Here is a 17,236-nt window from a genome sequence, read left to right as displayed (position 1 = left end):
CATTGTTAATATAAATCTACACCTTTTATGTTGGTTTTTACCAAATGAATAGTCAATTTACTTCAGAAAGTCCTGAATTAATTTCTTAAAGTTTTGCACTATGTATTAAGGATCCTGATTATGTCTATCCTTGCTTAAAATAGTACAATTTGTGGCTAAGATGTCAAAAAAAATATCTTCATGAGTCAAACCTCAATCCAAAAAGAAGCTCGTGGTCCGTTAGTGGATGGAATACTACAGCAGTGACAGGAGGATTGTGGGTCAAGTATAAAGGCGCTCGCTTTGACATCAGCAATTGCTTACGGCCATACCACCCTGAACACGCCCGATCTCGTCCGATCTCGGAAGCTAAGCAGGGTCGGGCCTGGTTAGTACTTGGATGGGAGACCGCCTGGGAATACCAGGTGCTGTAAGCTTTTGCACTCCCTCCAGCCCAAGTCCAGGACCGTGAGGCCAAAAATCACATGACATTCACATTTTGACTTACTTCCACGGGCCAGTCCACCACACTTAAGCCTCAAAGGACCACTAACGTTCTCCACTAGCTATGGTAAGCACTTTTTTTTTAGTCACTTTGTTTTCAACCAAAATCAAGTCTTTTTTTCATATCCCATAGTAAATATTCATACTTGTAGTTTCCAATAAACATTGTTGTCACCAACTTATTTAATCATTTCGTGAATTTGTTTTGTTTGGCCGGTGACCTCGACCACTTGTAAGAGGATTTTTTAAGAGTGACACTCCCTAGAATGACTTAACCGTTGTGTGTAATCGCGACAGCGGGTGAAAACGTTTCCGGAAAAAGTCCCATATCTTCCGTTTAAACTATCATTTGAAACTGTTGGAAGAAACTAGAGTTAGAATTGATAACGAATGCAAACATTGGGGTAACATATGACTGACTGAAGTTGGAATAATACCTTTTTAATACTCACAACATAATACTACAATTGGATGGTGAGCAAAAGTCAACAATGAAAATGTTTATTACTGATTATTTACAGTGAATAAAGAAGTTATTAAGTAATAATTGTTGATTTGTTTGCCACGTTTAAAAAAAATCTATTTAATTGCACATGCAGTACAATGCTTAAACATTTTAAAGGAGCCACACGTGTTACATTGTAAAGTAGGAAATTCATTTTTAAAATATTTTTTACAGTATGACTTTCCAAGTTCAATTCTCTTAAAGTCCAAGAGAACAAGATGCAAGAGTTCATGTGTCCGTGAAAGTTCCTATTCATCCTGGTCATGGTTGTCCAAGTGGCTCAAAGTTTCATGTGTTCTTCTGTTTCTTCCTCTGATGAAGAGAAGGTCCTCGCTGCTCTCTAGTGACTGAGTGAGGTGAAAGAATCATCTCACACCAATACATCAGAACCATTTGTATTAATATTCTAGTGAGTGTCCTGTCAGAGTAACTTATTTTCCAGGTTTGAATCTTATCTTTCATGGTGTTTGCTTGCGTGACATTCAGAGTCCATCCGGGAGGCCTTCGGGTGTTTTCTCGGTTCCTGTTTAGAGACTTCCTGCCCCGAGCCCATTTATTATTCCATCGCTCTGTTATTGCTCGCAGAGAAAATCCCTCCCTGTCCTCCAACCTACCATCCCCTCGCTTCCATGGACTCCTCATCCCTCTGAGAGGCACAAACAAGTCTGCTGCTCTCATCAGGACCTGGAAGTCCCGCACAAATGAATGTTGTTCTTTTATAAATCCAACATGTTCTGGTCAAGGAGCCACAGAGGAGCAATAAAAAATAAAAACTTTTCTTTCCACACAGTTTATTGATCTTGAGCGGCAAACATTAAATTTAGTAAAAGAAGTTAATGTTGGTCTTAATGTTGAGTTGTTCAGAATAGAATAGAATAGAATAGAATACGTTTATTCATCCCCAGAGGGGAAACACACTTTTACAACAGCACAATGAGAATAAAGAAATAATAAAAGAGATAATAAAATAAAACAATCTTAAAAATATACAAATTATTTACAATATTAAAAAATTAACACTATTAACAGAATAAAATAAAATAAAATAAAAATAAGATAAAATAAAAACACACGAGAAGAAAAACACACTACGGATTAACATCAGGATATTTAAAGTAGAGAGTTAAATATCCTGACACCAGTTGGGATGAAGGACCTTCTATAACGCTCCGTCCTACACTGGGGGTGCCTGAGCCTGCCACTGAAGGAGCTGGCCAGCTCCTCCACGGTCAGGTGCAGTGGGTGAAGAGCGTTGTCCCTGATGGAGGATAGTCTGGAGAGTGTCCTCCTCTCTCCCACCTCCTCCACCGAGTCCAGCGAGCGGCCCAGGACAGAGCCGGCCCTCGTGACCAGCCTGTTCAGTCTCTTCCTGTCCCGGTCCGTGCTGCCTGCTCCCCAGCAGACCACAGCGTAGTGGATAGCAGAGGCTACCACGGAGTCATAAAAGGTCCTTAAAAGTGGTCTGCACACTCCGAAGGACCTCAGTCTCCCCAGGAGGTGGAGGCGACTTCGGCCCTTCTTATACACGGCGTTGATGTGTGTGGACCAGTTCAGTTTATTGTTGAGGTGAACACCCATGTATTTGAAGCTGTCCACCAGCTCAATGTCCGAGCCCTGGATGCTCACCGGTTGATGTGGTGGAGACTTTTTCCTGAAGTCAATCACCATCTCCCTTGTCTTACCGGTGTTTAAGCAAAGGTAGTTGCTCACACCAGTCAACAAAGTCCTTGATGACTGACCTGTACTCCAGCTCGCCCCCCCCAGACACGCAGCCCACAATGGCCGAGTCGTCAGAAAACTTCTGGAGGTGACAGCTGCTGGAGTCATAAGTAAGAAAGGCATTTTAAGTACAAATGGGGGCCAAATCCTACCTGCCAAGTCATTTTATGTGGCCCTCCTGATGGATGGTTCAAAATCAATGTAGATTCAAGTTCATGTTGATATGATGATCTATAAAGATGTGTTGTGTGTTTAAGATAAGGAACAGAGATTATCAACAATTATACAGAAACTGTCTACTTTAAAATTGATGCTGAAAAAAAGAGGTTTTTGATCTATAGGTGATAAGATCTTGGCCTCATAAATGAGTTTTACACCCCTGCATTTGAACCAGGGAGTAGTTTAGCTTTCCAAAAGTGCTCTGTCCAGCACCGAAGATACCGGAATATTGGATTTCTAATTTTTTTTATTATTATTTCCTTCTTTAAATTTCCATTTCCATTTGTATTTTGTATTCCCCAAAAGTCTAATTATATATATTTAAATATATTGGGATTATTTTGACTATTTACCCTCTAGATCTCTATTTCCGATCACTTTTATAACCTTTTGAACACTAGATTTTATTTTAAGATTATTTGCTAAGTAAATTCATCCTAAAGCATGTTCAGATGATTACAATGTATACAAGTATCTTTATCTTTTAGTGCATCTTTTAATCTGTTGATCTATCATAGTTCTCTCAAAAGCCTTCGCTCCTCAAATACAGCAAGGATCTCGGTCCACACACGACCCTGATACTGACTCACAAGGACCTTGTTGATCAAGCATCGACCCATTATTCCAAGCTTGGAATACATTTTTATAGAACTTAAATATCTCGTAACTTGTTGATGCTGCAGAAGTGCTTAAACAGTAATATCTCAAGCTGGGACATATGCATAAACCTGGAGGTCAACACACCAGAATAAATCTTTCCCTGTTACAGTTTTATTAATATGATCTGAGATTTATTGTTAATGCAAATTCCCTATTCGTGTTGTTTTCATGACGACATATGGTAAAGGTATTTTGCTTCAGTCTTTCAGGCATAATAGTTTTTTTCCTTTATTTAATCCAGCAGTGTATTATCCATCGACCCAAAATAGAACTCCTCGTGTTGAAGTCATTACTGCTTATTCGCAGGGAATGGGGAAAAGCAGGATTCTTTTTTTTTTTTTTTAACTCAAAAACACATTTTCATATAAAAACTTTATTAAAATGAAGCACAGAAGGACACCTGTCATTTGGGGCATGTTTTACTCATCAGTCTTCTGTCTTTTCTCGGGTGAGAAGTGCTTCGACATAGCAGCCAGTGCCCGGTAGCGGTGAGAGATTGTGTTCTTCACCTCTTTGGGAAGCTCGGCATATCTAATCAGGACGGCGGACAAAACAAGAAGTGTAAGACGCACAAGCACATCTAGAACTTACTGAAAAAGACATTCCGCTTTTTTCTTAGACATCACTTGCATGAGTTTTGCTGTAAAACCTTGTATATTTTGTGATAAAGAATTTTAAAAATGTGACTTTTCACACCACTTGAGGGCCATTTAAGGACACTTAAATTATAATTAAATCAAACTCTGGACCATCGATCCATCATAACTGTTATAGGGGTTTTCTTGAGGATATTAATCCAAACGCTTTTAACGCTTTAACTGGTTTCGATTTAACCGTCTCTGGTGCACTCTGGCGGAGGAAGAGTAGTACTACGGCCACGGCTTACGTTTTATCATATCCTTCCGGCTGGAAGCATGGATCCCATCCGAAGTCCCGTGGTCCTCTTGGTTCCACTATTTCCCCCTATGATTAAAATAAAAGAATCTCACAGTGTAGTGACAGAACAAAGTTGAACTGTTGAGGCAACATACATGAGTGATTCCTCTGAAGAGCTCTACAGGTTCACCCTTCCCACTCGTGTACGCAAATGTACAGAGAGCCCACGCAGACTTATCCTCAAAACCGGCAAGCAGTTTGTAAAGACCTGAAGTAAGACACCAACAATTATGAAGAGAAATGACAGTTATTTAATCTAAGAAAATAAATGGTGTTAAAAAAAATACTCTCTGTATCTCCTGTAGATATCTTGACTTCTACACACCTTCTGGTTTAAGCTTGTCCAGGAACCATTTTCTGCAAAAAATGATGAATAAAATTATTGTAGTAGATTTCATGCTTTTTATTGTAAACATCCTTGTAGACATTACTAACATGTAAGGACCAGGCAAGCCTCCCAGGGCCTTGAAACACAGACAGGTGTCTTCAACTATAACAGGACCATCAATCTGGAATTATAAAAAAAAAAAAAAAAAATCAGTTAAGTTAGAATTTCACTCTTAAGTTTACACAATTAATTCACCTGTTGTGCTGCTTCTTTACATTTCTGTTCAGAAATTTCATCGGGCTCTCCTTGGTATTCAGGCACTGAAAAAAGAAAGCATTAGAATCCAATGCAGCAGTTTACTCGAAATGTTTATTAATTTCAATTGACCAGGAATTTCACTTACAGTCTATCTTTTGAGAGACCAGCTTGTAGGGGAACTTGTCACCCAGAATTTGTGTTACCTGAAAAACAAAAGTTCAAACATTTATTTTTAAACATCAGAACGACTTCAGTTCACTCTCCTACAAAACAATGCAGTAGTTTCTACCAGTGCCCAGGACCGACTCAGATTTGCTAGATTTTGTCTAAACTTTGAACAGCAAAAATAAATATGTTATAAAACTTTAACAGGGTTAGGTGACTTTGCATGGCATTGCATGTTGGGTTGAATGGGTTATTGATTTTTAGAAATGGCTATCAACATACCTGTGACGGCTGTTATCTAGCGCATTGCGATATTATTGAATATGATTTATTTTAACTCTTTTTTCTATGTAAAATATACGTTTGCACATACCTCTTCAAGTTTTTTTGCATTTCCAGTCACGAAGACCACGGAACGTCTCGCCGGTGCTGCCATGTTGAAAAGGACCCGGAAGACAACATCAACTCATTGATTAGTTCCTATTCGGTATCAACCAATAGCTAGCAGGCATGAGGCACTTCAACGAATCAGAAGTTACATTGGCGACCCACCTACTTCCAAGTCCACCAATCGGGCGGCAGTGCTACATGCAACATTGTCCGAATGTCCGGGTGGAAACAACATATTTTGTCACGTGTAAGGTGCCTGTAAATAGAAATTAGCAAACAACAGCGCTTGTTTAGATATTAGAAAAATCGACAACCATGAGTCTCTTGCCGAGGACTACCGAGGACTTCAGCTCGGCTGAGTACTGGGAGAAATTCTTTAAAAAGCGTGGGGAAAAGGCCTTTGAGTGGTATGGAGACTTCAACAAGCTCTGCGGCGTCCTGCACAAATACATCAAGCTGCTGGACAAGGTAATACACAGTGTTTAATAATACATCACCCGAATCAAATCACCCTTATATTTATATGTCAATAACTAATATTCGGAGGGAATATGTTTAAAAGTGAATTAATATACATAAGAAAAAGTACTTAAATGAGCTAATATCTACAGTTGGTTTCATAACCTGCTACCTTTTCTATGTGGAAATATTTAAAATAATGTGTCTATGTGTTGCAGGTTCTGGTGGTAGGCTGTGGCAACTCTGAGCTGAGTGAGCAGATGTTTGACGTGGGCTACAAACATCTGACCAACATTGACATCAGTGAGACTGTGATCACAAACATGAAGCAGAGAAACTCTGAGCGGAGGCCAGATCTGATCTTCCAGCAGGCGGATGCTACTCAGATGATGTATGAAGACGGCAGCTACCAGGCCACTCTGGACAAGGGAACCCTGGATGCCATGGCCTCTGAAAAAGAAGGAGCACTTGCAAGAAAAATGCTGACTGAGGTGGGATTGAAAGCATAGAACAACAAATGGTAACACATTACTTACATATTTAAACATTTACTCTACATTCATTTAAACAGGATTTTTTACTGATTTAAATTGATAACAACATAGTACAAGAAAATTATAGTTCAGGACCAGAGGAGAGAAATCCTTCCAGGCTGTTGCTCCTAAGCTTTGGTACAATCTTCCTCTCCCTCTGTGTTTGATGGAGTCTACTGACTCCTTTAAGAAACATCTTAAGACATTTTTATTTGTGCAGGCTTTTCCTTGAATTTCTGGAATTCCTGTGTTGCTCTCGGAGTTGTCTTGACCTTTAAAGTATATACTTTATTGAGTATTGTTTTGATTGTTTAAGCGCTTTGTGACCCTTATCTGGAAAAGCGCTCTATAAATATAAATGTCTTACTTACTTACTTATTAAAGTAAAATAAACAAGTTCCCTAGTTATTGGCAAAAAAACATTTTCTAGTAGTGTTTAGTGTCGATTGAGCAACATTTTTCTTTTACAATTTATTTCAGTTATTCACCCACCACTTTGTGATTTTTCAAAACTTAAAAAGACAGGGGCCCCCAAGATTTATTCTTTCAATAATTTATTAAATGTTGGCATGTTTTTCATAGACTAGTATTTATTGTGTGGTTAGATAAAAACGGTAAAAATAAATAGCATAGTGGGCTTGGTATATTGGCATTAGGTGCATGAAAAATACATCTCACCATTATTGTAAATATTGACTATGTGTTCTACTGATTTTCTCTTATGATATGATACACCTTTAATCTTCACAGGAAATTTAAGTTTTCACTGCTAATTAAAAAAAAAATTAAACATGTCTTGAGACATAGAGTACACATTAAACACAATAATACATAAAATAATAATAAGAAACCATAAAACGATAATTATAATAAACTAAATAATAATAATAATAATAATGTAAGATGAACACAATAATAAATAAAAAAAACGAAAAAGAGAAACATTAGTTAAAGAGTTTTTTGAGTGAACCGTCTATAGTCACAGCTCACAATGTTACTCTTTTTTTTCAAAATAAACATATTTTTCATAATAAGTTTAAATTAATGTAAGTAAGTAAGTAAGTAATGGTTATTTATAAAGAGCATTTCTAGACCAGGGTCACAAAGCGCTTTAACAATCACAGTTAAAACTGTATACTATAAAAGGCCAACACATATAAATTCATCATTTAGCAAGAGGTTTGCTAATTAAATATTTTTTTTAAATAAAATGACACATCCTAACTGCACATTGTCCTTTTAAATAAACTGAACTGAACTAATTGTAAGATAATTGTAAGAAATTAAACTGATAAAAGAAATTTGTGCCTCACGTGATCCTAATTGTGTCCATCTTTATACAGGTTGGCCGGGTGCTCAGTGTCGGAGGTCGTTACGTCTGTGTGACGTTGGCTCAGGAAAGTGTCATAACTCTGGCAGTGGAACACTTTGTAGAGCTGGGTTGGGCTGTAAGAGTGCACTGCCTGCAGGAGGAATGTGAGAAAGTGGAGGACTCTTTCGCTCTGCCTGTCTTCGTGTTGGTCTGCACAAAGTTTCGCCAGCCGATGCCCAAACCTATCTTGGAGGTGTGCCTGGGAGACGACGGCGCTCCAACCCGCCTCACGCAAGTCGATGAACTGTTGTCGGCCATCAAGCAGCATCGTGCTTACTCCGTTTTGAGAAAGAGGCTTCGCACGGGCACTGACCCTGACTCGGACGTCTCCCTGACCCTCTGTCACGCCAACACTGGCCTGCCCAGATACTCTCTCACGGTTCAGGATTCACCTCCAGATGTCAAAGTGCCAAGAGCAAACCAGTTTGCCATCTTCATTGGTGAGATCTTTTACCTCCTTTAAAACATTTAACAATAATCCTGATGCACAACAGACTTTATGATAATCTGGCTATACAAGTGTACTTGAACAGAACTGAAACTTTTTTTTGTTCGGCTTGATTAATATGAAGTTTGTTTCAAAATAGTTTGGTTTTAACCTTAAGAACCTGAAATAATTTGTGTCAATCGTACACACAACTGGATATGTGTCATCTGGGGTCTGACTAGTCCACAATTGAACATTAAACAGTGTTGTGTTATTCAACTGAACGATTTGGGGAAGAAAAATTCAGTGTGACATTTTATTTGGTAATACTATATAAAACAACAGATTATGAGCATGTACCTGTAGACCAGGCCTCTCTATTATGATGATATGAGATTCATTGATTGATACATAAATTGATTTCAATAAAATATCTTTATTTAAGTTTTGATCGATAAAAAAAAAAAAAAATCACACTACTGAAAAACACACCTTAAAATGAACGTAGAATTGACGAAGAATTACACATATTTTATTGTTAAATTTGTTTTGACAGTTACAATGCATATTAATGAACATCTTCAACAATTGAGGATTAACATATGCCTGTATGACTATGTAGTATGTAGTCCCAAGGCAGGTGACAGGGGACATTCGACAGAAGACGGATCAAAAACAACAAACAGAAACAAAAACAACACTATGTGGACAGAAGCAAAGAACAAAACACAAATTAGTGAATGATTAAAAAAAACAAGAACAAAGTTTTGGCGACCGTATGGAATAATGGTAAAATATTGATTGTTGTTGCTTATATAAAACTTGTTGTACCCATGCCTATTTTATGCTTTGTACTGGAAATTCCCTTTTCAGAGGTATTAGTGAAGTCTATCTAATCTAACTCATATAATTTCACTTAACATCACAAGCAAAACAAACCCTTTTGTTGTCTGCCTCCCCCTACTGCACAGTCAGCGTAAGGGTTTCTTTCTTCCTTTTTTTTTATAATAGCAGTCATTTTGAAATTTCCAAATTGTCTAATAAATCGCAAATGCTGATTTTGAATCGAAAAAAAATGGTCGAAACCTAATAAAAAACTGTAATATTTTGTTGATGGTGAGATGAGAGAGGGATGAGTCCTAATCGTCCATTATTTACTGTAAAACAGACCAGTAAATACCTCTACTGGTCGAATGTCTGCTCTGGTTTCTAAATGTGTTGCATCTCACCCCTGCTATCCAAAAGCTTCATTGTATTGTAATTCCCATCTCCCTCCTCAGTTCCTCAAGGCAGCGAGACCTCCTGGCTCTATAGCTCCAGCGAGGGGCGAAAGCAACTTGCAGCAAGTGCCAAGTTTCGCCGTCTGGTCGTAGCAGCCATGCACAGAAATCAAGAATACACCGACATGCAAGCAGTGCAGTCAGAACTGTCACCAGTGGTGATGGAACTTGCACCTCCGGGAATGCCGGAAAAACATCAGGTAGTTATTACTTTAGTCTACATTTACTGTCCTACTAATGGTCACCCAAATCATATCATAAGTGTTTCAATTGATTCCTTCGATGATGGCAAGTCAGTGATTATAATTGATACGTTAATAAAGTCGCTATCACTTAAAAAATAATGTCAGGTTTCATTGAATTAGTTGATCAGAGCCAAAGATTATAAAGCAGAGAGTGACATCTAGTGGTGAAAATGAGAGCTCTATCATGATACCTCATCAACTGTTTCATGAAGCCTCGTCAACTCTTAATTAGTTCATAGTTAAAAAACCTTTAGTAAACTCTTTCAAGTGACCTTGGATCCTTTGTTTGTAGGTGCCATTCCTGTCCGTCGGGGGGGACTTGGGATGGCGGGAAGAGGTCAGCAGGGGAGTGAGTGACCTGAGCGGGCAATACTGCGTTGAGAACGTCCGAGGGGAAGATGGTAACCTCTATCGCAGACTCGTGTTCTTGTCTAACGCTGCCCTTGTCCAGTCGGAGTGTCGCCTCGTCTCCTCAAACCCTGGTGAGTTGTGGTTCTATGTTCCTCTTCGTTCTTCATGTCCAATGTTGGGGTCTTATCGTAAAGCGTTAGCTCGTTATCAGTTTGATGACAGGATTTATTGAATTAGTAGATCAAAGACAAATATTATAAAGCAAAGAGTACAGTGCGTGCAGAATTATTAGGGACCCCCGTGTTTTTGCGTTTTGTATTGTTGTGATCACTTATTTAAGCCTGTTGGGTAGACTAACATGCTTGTGGATATGATTTAACACTTTTAGCTGCAGCACCTCATTGATAGTCAACTAGCAGATGTAGTAACTCCAAGTTGTCGCCATTGTAACACACAACTATTTCAACAAAATTGTATTCAAAACCAAATCAAAACAAGATAATGACATAGATATTGAAAAGAAAAATGTAATAACAAGAACACAAAAACAAACATCTTAAAGTTCAGTCTTATCCACTTCACTTTTTAACATATCCTCCCATCTTTTCAACCACCGACATTATTCTTCTGTCTTCTGAATCAGTTAAACTTTTTACCTGCTGAGGATCAACAGACCTTGCCTCTGATAAGACTGCATCCCAGATCGTATCCAACCGGGTGTACTGTTTTCTTAAAGCTGCAGGTTTCTTCTTGTACAACTGGTGCTCTTAAGGAACTTGCAGTAATTCTACGAGTTGATTTCCACACCCTGTTCTACTGTGCAGGGGTGAACGACCTCACAGTTGATGATTTCTGCCCATACCAGGTTTCCTTAACCACCTTCTGAACCCACCCTCATCTCCGACATCCACAATACTCTGCTAAAATCCATCTTCATGTACGTTTGTGCCCATTGCAGACGTTTTTCTTTATCTTCCTTTCTTAGAGGGGGTCGGGTTTGAGCTTTTTCCACTCTAGAAACTTCGCAAAGTATACTGCATCTGGAACTATGAGGTACACTTGTGAACTGTTAACAAAAACGCTGTACAGTCTTCCAGTTTCTTTTGAAATCTGCAGCAGTTTCTGTAGTTTATCCTTTTCTGCAGGAGTTAAGTTTTTTTCCTAAAGCCATCTTTAGTGTTCAGTCTTCGGTACCTAATAATTCTGCACAGGTACATGTTAGCAACTATCATTTATGTCACCTGCTAGTACAGTAGTCTAACAAAGAGGTCTTGCAGCCAAACTGCATAAATTGCATTCAAGTTACCAACAGGTTTAACCAACAGGTTTAAATAAGTGATCACAACCATGGGGGTCCCTTTTAATTCTGCACGCACTGTAGTGGTCTTTTAAAATAAAGACACTGTATCATGATACCTTATCAACTGTTTCAGTAAGTAAGTAAGTAATTAGTATTTATATAGCGCTTTTCCAGACCAGGGTCACAAAGTGCTTAAACAATCCAAACAATACTCAATAAAATATATACTTTAAAGGTCAAGATTATACTAAGAACAACACAGGAGTTCCAGAAAATCAAGGAAAAGCCTGAACAAATAAAAATGTCTTAAGATGTCATTAACACATCACTAGTTTGTAACAGTCTTTCCTTAATGTTTGTTAGCTTCAAGTCACAAGAAAAATAAAAAGAAGACCAAGACAGCAACAAAACCATCTTCCACCAATATGTCAGTAGACAGTGGTTTCCTCTGCTGTGCCCACCATGAGGTTATGGTGTCGGGTCTGACGATGCTGGGCCTGGGCTCGCCCAAGAACAAAGGTGCGTTGACCTGATTGATGGTGTCTTTCCCACATGCTTGCTTTAGCCGGTAAGGTGACTTCTGTCTTCGTAGATGTGAAAGTGTCGGTGCTTCTGGTGGGACTCGGTGGAGGCTGTCTGCCTCAGTTCTTGAGGGATTTCGTGCCTGGCGTCTCTGTTGAGGTGGTGGAATTGGATCCCACTGTTCTGGAAGTAGCGAAGGAATGGTTCGGGTTCCGACAAGATGGTCATTTGCACGTCACTATTGGAGATGGACTGGATCGCATCTGCGCTTTGGAAGAGAAAGGTTAGTCAGTTTTTCGGCCCAGGAACATGAATGGTGATGAAAGAGGTGAAAGATTTTAGCCCCTTGTGTGATCGAGTTCGACACCTCTTTTCAACGAGAGCGGCACTATAATGAGCACAGGTTTAAATGCACTTCCTTCATTGTTCTACAGCTGGGACTTTATGTGAAACCCTTGCTCTTACAAAGCTTCCCCACACTCTCCTTTCCCTTAACCTGGGCTACAATAGTTAGCCTCTTTACAAACTTCACTGCCATCAAACATTAATGCACTGTCGACCTATCGCGCCACAAGCACTCAGAGTGCCAGGATTCTGCCCAGGTTTGCAACATTGCAACAGTATAAACCACATATGTGCGAAAAGCATGTACTTCTTTGTTCAATCACTCTTCGTCCATGGTATGAGGTATAACTGGAGATGTGTGTCTCCCAATAGCTACACCGTTTTGAGCAAATTTTGGCTTCTAAGATTAAACAACTAATCGTCTGCAATTATTTCATTTAAATGTGGATTTGCTCGAATTAAATGAAGCATTTATGGAAGTAAATGTTTGCCATTGTATTTGGAATATGCACATATAACACTTGAATTTGAAAAACCATTCAATTTCTAGCACGGGTATATTTTGCTGTCTACATTTTTCCAGTGTATCAATAAATTCAGTGTGAAATTCAACATGTAAAAAAGTGTAAACAATTAAATGTAATTTTTAATGTAGTATTTAAGTGTAAGAAATATAGTGTAGATAAATCAGTTTTACACTGAATTTCTTACTTCTTACTAATAATTTGCATTGGAATCTTTACAGTAAATTCATTTTGGTAACACAGAATATGTTTTTTGCATTAAATTGTTTGTCTCATTGATTTTTGAGTGAATTCATGCATTGAAATAAAAAAGCTTTTTCAAATTTAAAGTTATGTTAAAAAATGTTTAAAATCTATAAATGCAAAGTAAAGCTTGTGTTTAAAAGAATTGGAAATAGTTTTCAGCTGCTTCTGCAGCAACATTTTGACATTCATCTATTAATACTAGAACAACAAGAATTTCGGAAACAGAAGACATCTGTTTTGAGTTTTCCTGCAGTAACTGCTGCTGTTGTAAGCTGCTCCTGGTCTGTAACAGTGACTGTAACAAGTTGCCTGAGGGAGCAGAACTCAAGTGGTTGTGTGGTTCATTTACAGAGGCAGCAAGAAATATCAAAGAGGCACGAGAACGCTTCGTCTGATGAGTCACATTCTCGTCTATGTATCACAATCACATGCTTGACAGTGCTCAGACATCTTAACACTTTGAACTGGGAAATGTGTGATTTGTCTTCGACATTATCTCGATTTTAGAAATGACTATCAAAACATAAAAATGAGAAAGAAAAATGTAAAAAAAAAGACATCAAAAGTTTACAATATAGTTTATTCGGAGTAACCTAAAAACAGTTAAATAAAAAAATATTAAAAAAAACTCTTCCAAATGACTTCCCAACAGTTTTGAAGTATTCAATTATTGCATAAATGTGTTTTAAAAAAGTTTTGGAAGTAAATTCATTGTAGTAAGTTCATAGGCAATTGATGAGTGTGATGTCCATGCTTTTGTTAAGTTGCTCTTTGATCAGCTTACAAGAGCCTAAACTAAATTGAAGTCACTTTCTGACTCACAAACTGTCCAATTTGCGCCTCAACACCGCTTCATCTCAGCAGTTTGTCACCATGGATGCACATTCTTAAACATGATATCAATAAATAATCTTTGTTTACTTTAAAGGCTCAATCCGTAGGAATTTAAATAGTACTCTGGCTCCCCATTGTGCTAGAAAAGTGTTACAGCCATGAGATTTGAGCTGCAGCAAGAGCTACAAATCAAACTTATCAATGTAATTGTGTAATTACACAGTGTCACCGCGGTTGGATTTTGATGAATCAGAGAGGCCTAATTTTGTCACCTTTTTGATTCCCACATGCATCTTCAGATCACTGCTAGTTCAACTGTATCAGGATTCCCCACATCTGCAGTATATCTTTAACAAGCTGAACCTCTCCTACCTGTGAACACATAAATGATTTCTCTCTCAAGGTGGCGCTCTCTTTGATGCTGTCATGTTCGACGTGGACAGTAAAGACAGCACTTTGGGTCTGAGCTGTCCACCAGCTGCATTTCTAGAAGCTTCCATTCTGCAGAAAGTTCGCAATCTCCTCACACCCAAAGGTATTTCTTCTTCTTCTCTGTATTATTGAAATCCATGTGGCATATGACTACACCCTCCTCCTTTTGTAGGCGTCTTCCTTCTGAACCTGGTGTGCAGAAACTCTGCCCTGAGGAACAACATGCTGGAGCGTGTTCGCAGCGTCTTCCCCACTGTCCTCTCTCGAAGGATAGAAGGGGAAGTGAACGAAGTCCTCCTGTGCTCTCTTGGAGAGAGTAATGTGTCCGACAAGATCCTCACAAACCTCAAACTGGCAGCCAAAGACCTGCAGAGGTCACTGAGCTCCAGCAGGACCGGATCAAACAATCAGCCACACATTGACATTGCCGAGCTGTTGAAAGACCTGAAGGTGGCTTGAGTTTGACTTAAACATCTCTTGTAACAATAAGATGTTTAATTGAATTAAATGTTTATTTTATTGTGTGATCACCAGTAAAACATATGTTTTATATTGACTGCAAGTTTGCTGCTTCTTTAAGGCAGAGTCTTGATTTTATACTTTATCGCTTAAAAGTACTTAGTTTCAGGACTTCCCCTAGAATGCTCCCCAACTTATTCCGACTGAGAACCTAAAGACATCGATTTGGAGTTGCTGGTTTACATCGCTGCCTCTTCAGACTCTGTCTCCAGCGAGAGCCTATCATGGTACAGGAACAACGATACAATATATTGTGATGAAAAGTATGTTATTTTCCTACACCACTAGTCACAGATGAAGCCAACATGAACACAACATCTGTTAAAAGCAGTATTAACCCTATAACCCCCAAATGACCCCTATGTCGGGAAGGTGTAACAACAATGTCGTAAATTCTCAGTTTTGCCAATTTGCCAATTTTCCTTTCCCCGACTCAGTGCTTTCAGGTGAATTTTGCGCATAGTTTAACCCTTCAAAAAGGTTTAGTAAGGCTTGTCAAGTCCTGTGGAAGAAAAAGGTCAATCAACGATTGAGCCATAATGAGAATACAAATGATTGCTGCCTTTCCAGAAGAGAGGACTGTCTGGTCTCTTCATTTTTGCCGCTGCCTCCACAACCCAACTTTGGATAAGATTAAGTACAAATAATACTTATAAAATATAGTGTTTTTTATGAAAAAAACAACAACTTATTATTTATTATTTGGAAACTATTTTATTTTGTATTTATTTATTTCCTTCAGTAATAGTCTTTCAATATGACTATAGGATGTTTCCTTTAAGACTTTTGTACTCTGTTTTTTCCCTTTTTTGTATTCATTGCACCTCAAAAGGATTTAAGGGAACAAAAATGTATTTGGGAGAAGGGTGCTTTAATGACAGATAAGAAAAATAAATGTTTTATAAATCATATAATCATACAAAGCAATCATTTTAGGTTAGGTAGGTAGAACTTTATTGAAATTGTTTTTTTTTGCCAATTAGCCACAGCAATTTTTCAAAAAAAATAATAAAATAAGAACACAGAGAAATAAAGAGAAAGAACAAGATGATACAATCTAAGTCTAAAGATAAAGAACATAGAACAAAGAAAAATAACAAAGACAAAGGATACAAATACTTACATAGAACAGAACATCCAGATAATTTTACTCCATTCCTTCCCCAAACTCAGAATTGTACAATTTAATAGCCCGAGGAATGAATGAGTCCCTGATTCTATTAGTGTTGCACCTGGGAAGAAGCATTCTTGCACTCAATCTGCTTCTCTGCTCACTGATGACAGTGCTGAGAGGATAACTGTCATCATCCATGATGGACAGTAGTTTGTTCAATGATCTCCTCTCAGCAACTGTCACCAGTGAGTCCAGCTTCATTCCAACCACAGAGCCAGCCTTTCTGATCAACCTGTCCAACCTGTTGACACTCCTCTTGGACACATTCCCACCCCAACACACCACAGCATAGAACAGGACACCAACTATCTCCACCTCGTCGCCTCTGATGGACACTGGACGTGGCTTTGTCCTGGACCTCCCGAAGTCCAAGACCAGCTCCTTGGTCTTTGAGGTGTTCAGCTGCAAGTGGTTCCTCTCACTCCAGTCCACAAAGTCACGTATCAGACTCCTATACTCGTCTTCGCTGTTGTCCCTGGTGCTGGACTTGTGGCCTGAAATGTTTGAGGACCAGCCGCTCCAGTGTCTTCATCAGCTGTGAAGTCAGTGCCACCGGTCTGTAATCGTTCAGCACGCTCGGTCTGATCTTTTTCGGGACCGGAACGATACAGGAAGTCTTCCACAGAGTTGGTACCCTCCCCAGCCGTAGACTGAGGTTGAAGACCTGCTGGAGAGGCTCAGCTAGTTCAGGAGCGCAGGTCTTTAACAGTCAAGGAGACACCTTATCAGGACCAGCAGCCTTCTCTGGACGAATCCTCCGAAGTACATTGTGTACCTGGAGTGAGGTGAAGCTGGGAAGTGGTTGTGTGGAGCTGAGGGGGGCACAAGAAGGTGGGGCAGGTCCCGAAGAGGGCAGCAGTGAGGGTGAGGTGACCTGCTCAAACCTGTTGAAAAAGTAGTTTATACCGTTTGCCTCCTCCACCGTGTCCACTGCAGTCAGAAAGGCCTTGGTCTTGTGTCCAGTGATGGTTTTAACACCATCCCAGATCTCTCTTATTTGTTCCCCCCTC

The 17,236-nt window shown here is 39.0% G+C and overlaps 2 protein-coding genes and 1 non-coding gene across 3 annotated transcripts; 2 read left to right on the top strand and 1 right to left on the bottom strand.

Annotated features, from left to right (window-relative positions):
• The first annotated feature begins 297 nt into the window (after positions 1-297).
• On the top strand, positions 298-416 carry LOC148086983 (5S ribosomal RNA). Its single transcript, XR_015710605.1, has one exon. It is a non-coding gene; the product is annotated as a 5S ribosomal RNA (ribosomal RNA).
• A 3,424-nt stretch (positions 417-3,840) lies between these two features.
• itpa (inosine triphosphatase (nucleoside triphosphate pyrophosphatase)) lies at positions 3,841-5,715 on the bottom strand. The gene is made up of 8 exons (XM_087785173.1): positions 5,647-5,715; positions 5,254-5,311; positions 5,106-5,170; positions 4,958-5,031; positions 4,848-4,879; positions 4,618-4,730; positions 4,473-4,549; positions 3,841-4,117 (listed from the first exon to the last, which is right to left on the bottom strand). The coding sequence occupies exons 1-8, from the start codon at positions 5,707-5,709 to the stop codon at positions 4,006-4,008; spliced, it is 594 nt and encodes a 197-aa protein (XP_087641299.1). The 5' UTR covers positions 5,710-5,715; the 3' UTR covers positions 3,841-4,005.
• Positions 5,716-5,901: 186 nt separating this feature from the next.
• Positions 5,902-15,089, top strand: mettl13 (methyltransferase 13, eEF1A lysine and N-terminal methyltransferase). Its single transcript, XM_087785172.1, has 9 exons — positions 5,902-6,131; positions 6,341-6,613; positions 7,999-8,467; positions 9,735-9,934; positions 10,272-10,461; positions 11,994-12,149; positions 12,223-12,435; positions 14,505-14,636; positions 14,706-15,089. Exons 1-9 carry the CDS (start codon positions 5,979-5,981, stop codon positions 14,990-14,992), a joined length of 2,073 nt encoding a protein of 690 aa, XP_087641298.1. The 5' UTR covers positions 5,902-5,978; the 3' UTR covers positions 14,993-15,089.
• The last annotated feature ends 2,147 nt before the right edge of the window (positions 15,090-17,236 follow it).

This window comes from Callionymus lyra, chromosome 2 (assembly GCF_982586985.1).
Source record: "Callionymus lyra chromosome 2, fCalLyr1.hap1.1, whole genome shotgun sequence".
Classification (NCBI taxonomy): domain Eukaryota; kingdom Metazoa; phylum Chordata; class Actinopteri; order Syngnathiformes; family Callionymidae; genus Callionymus; species Callionymus lyra.
The sequence above is the reverse complement of the archived record's forward strand: the minus strand, read 5'-3'. Positions and strand labels throughout refer to the sequence as shown.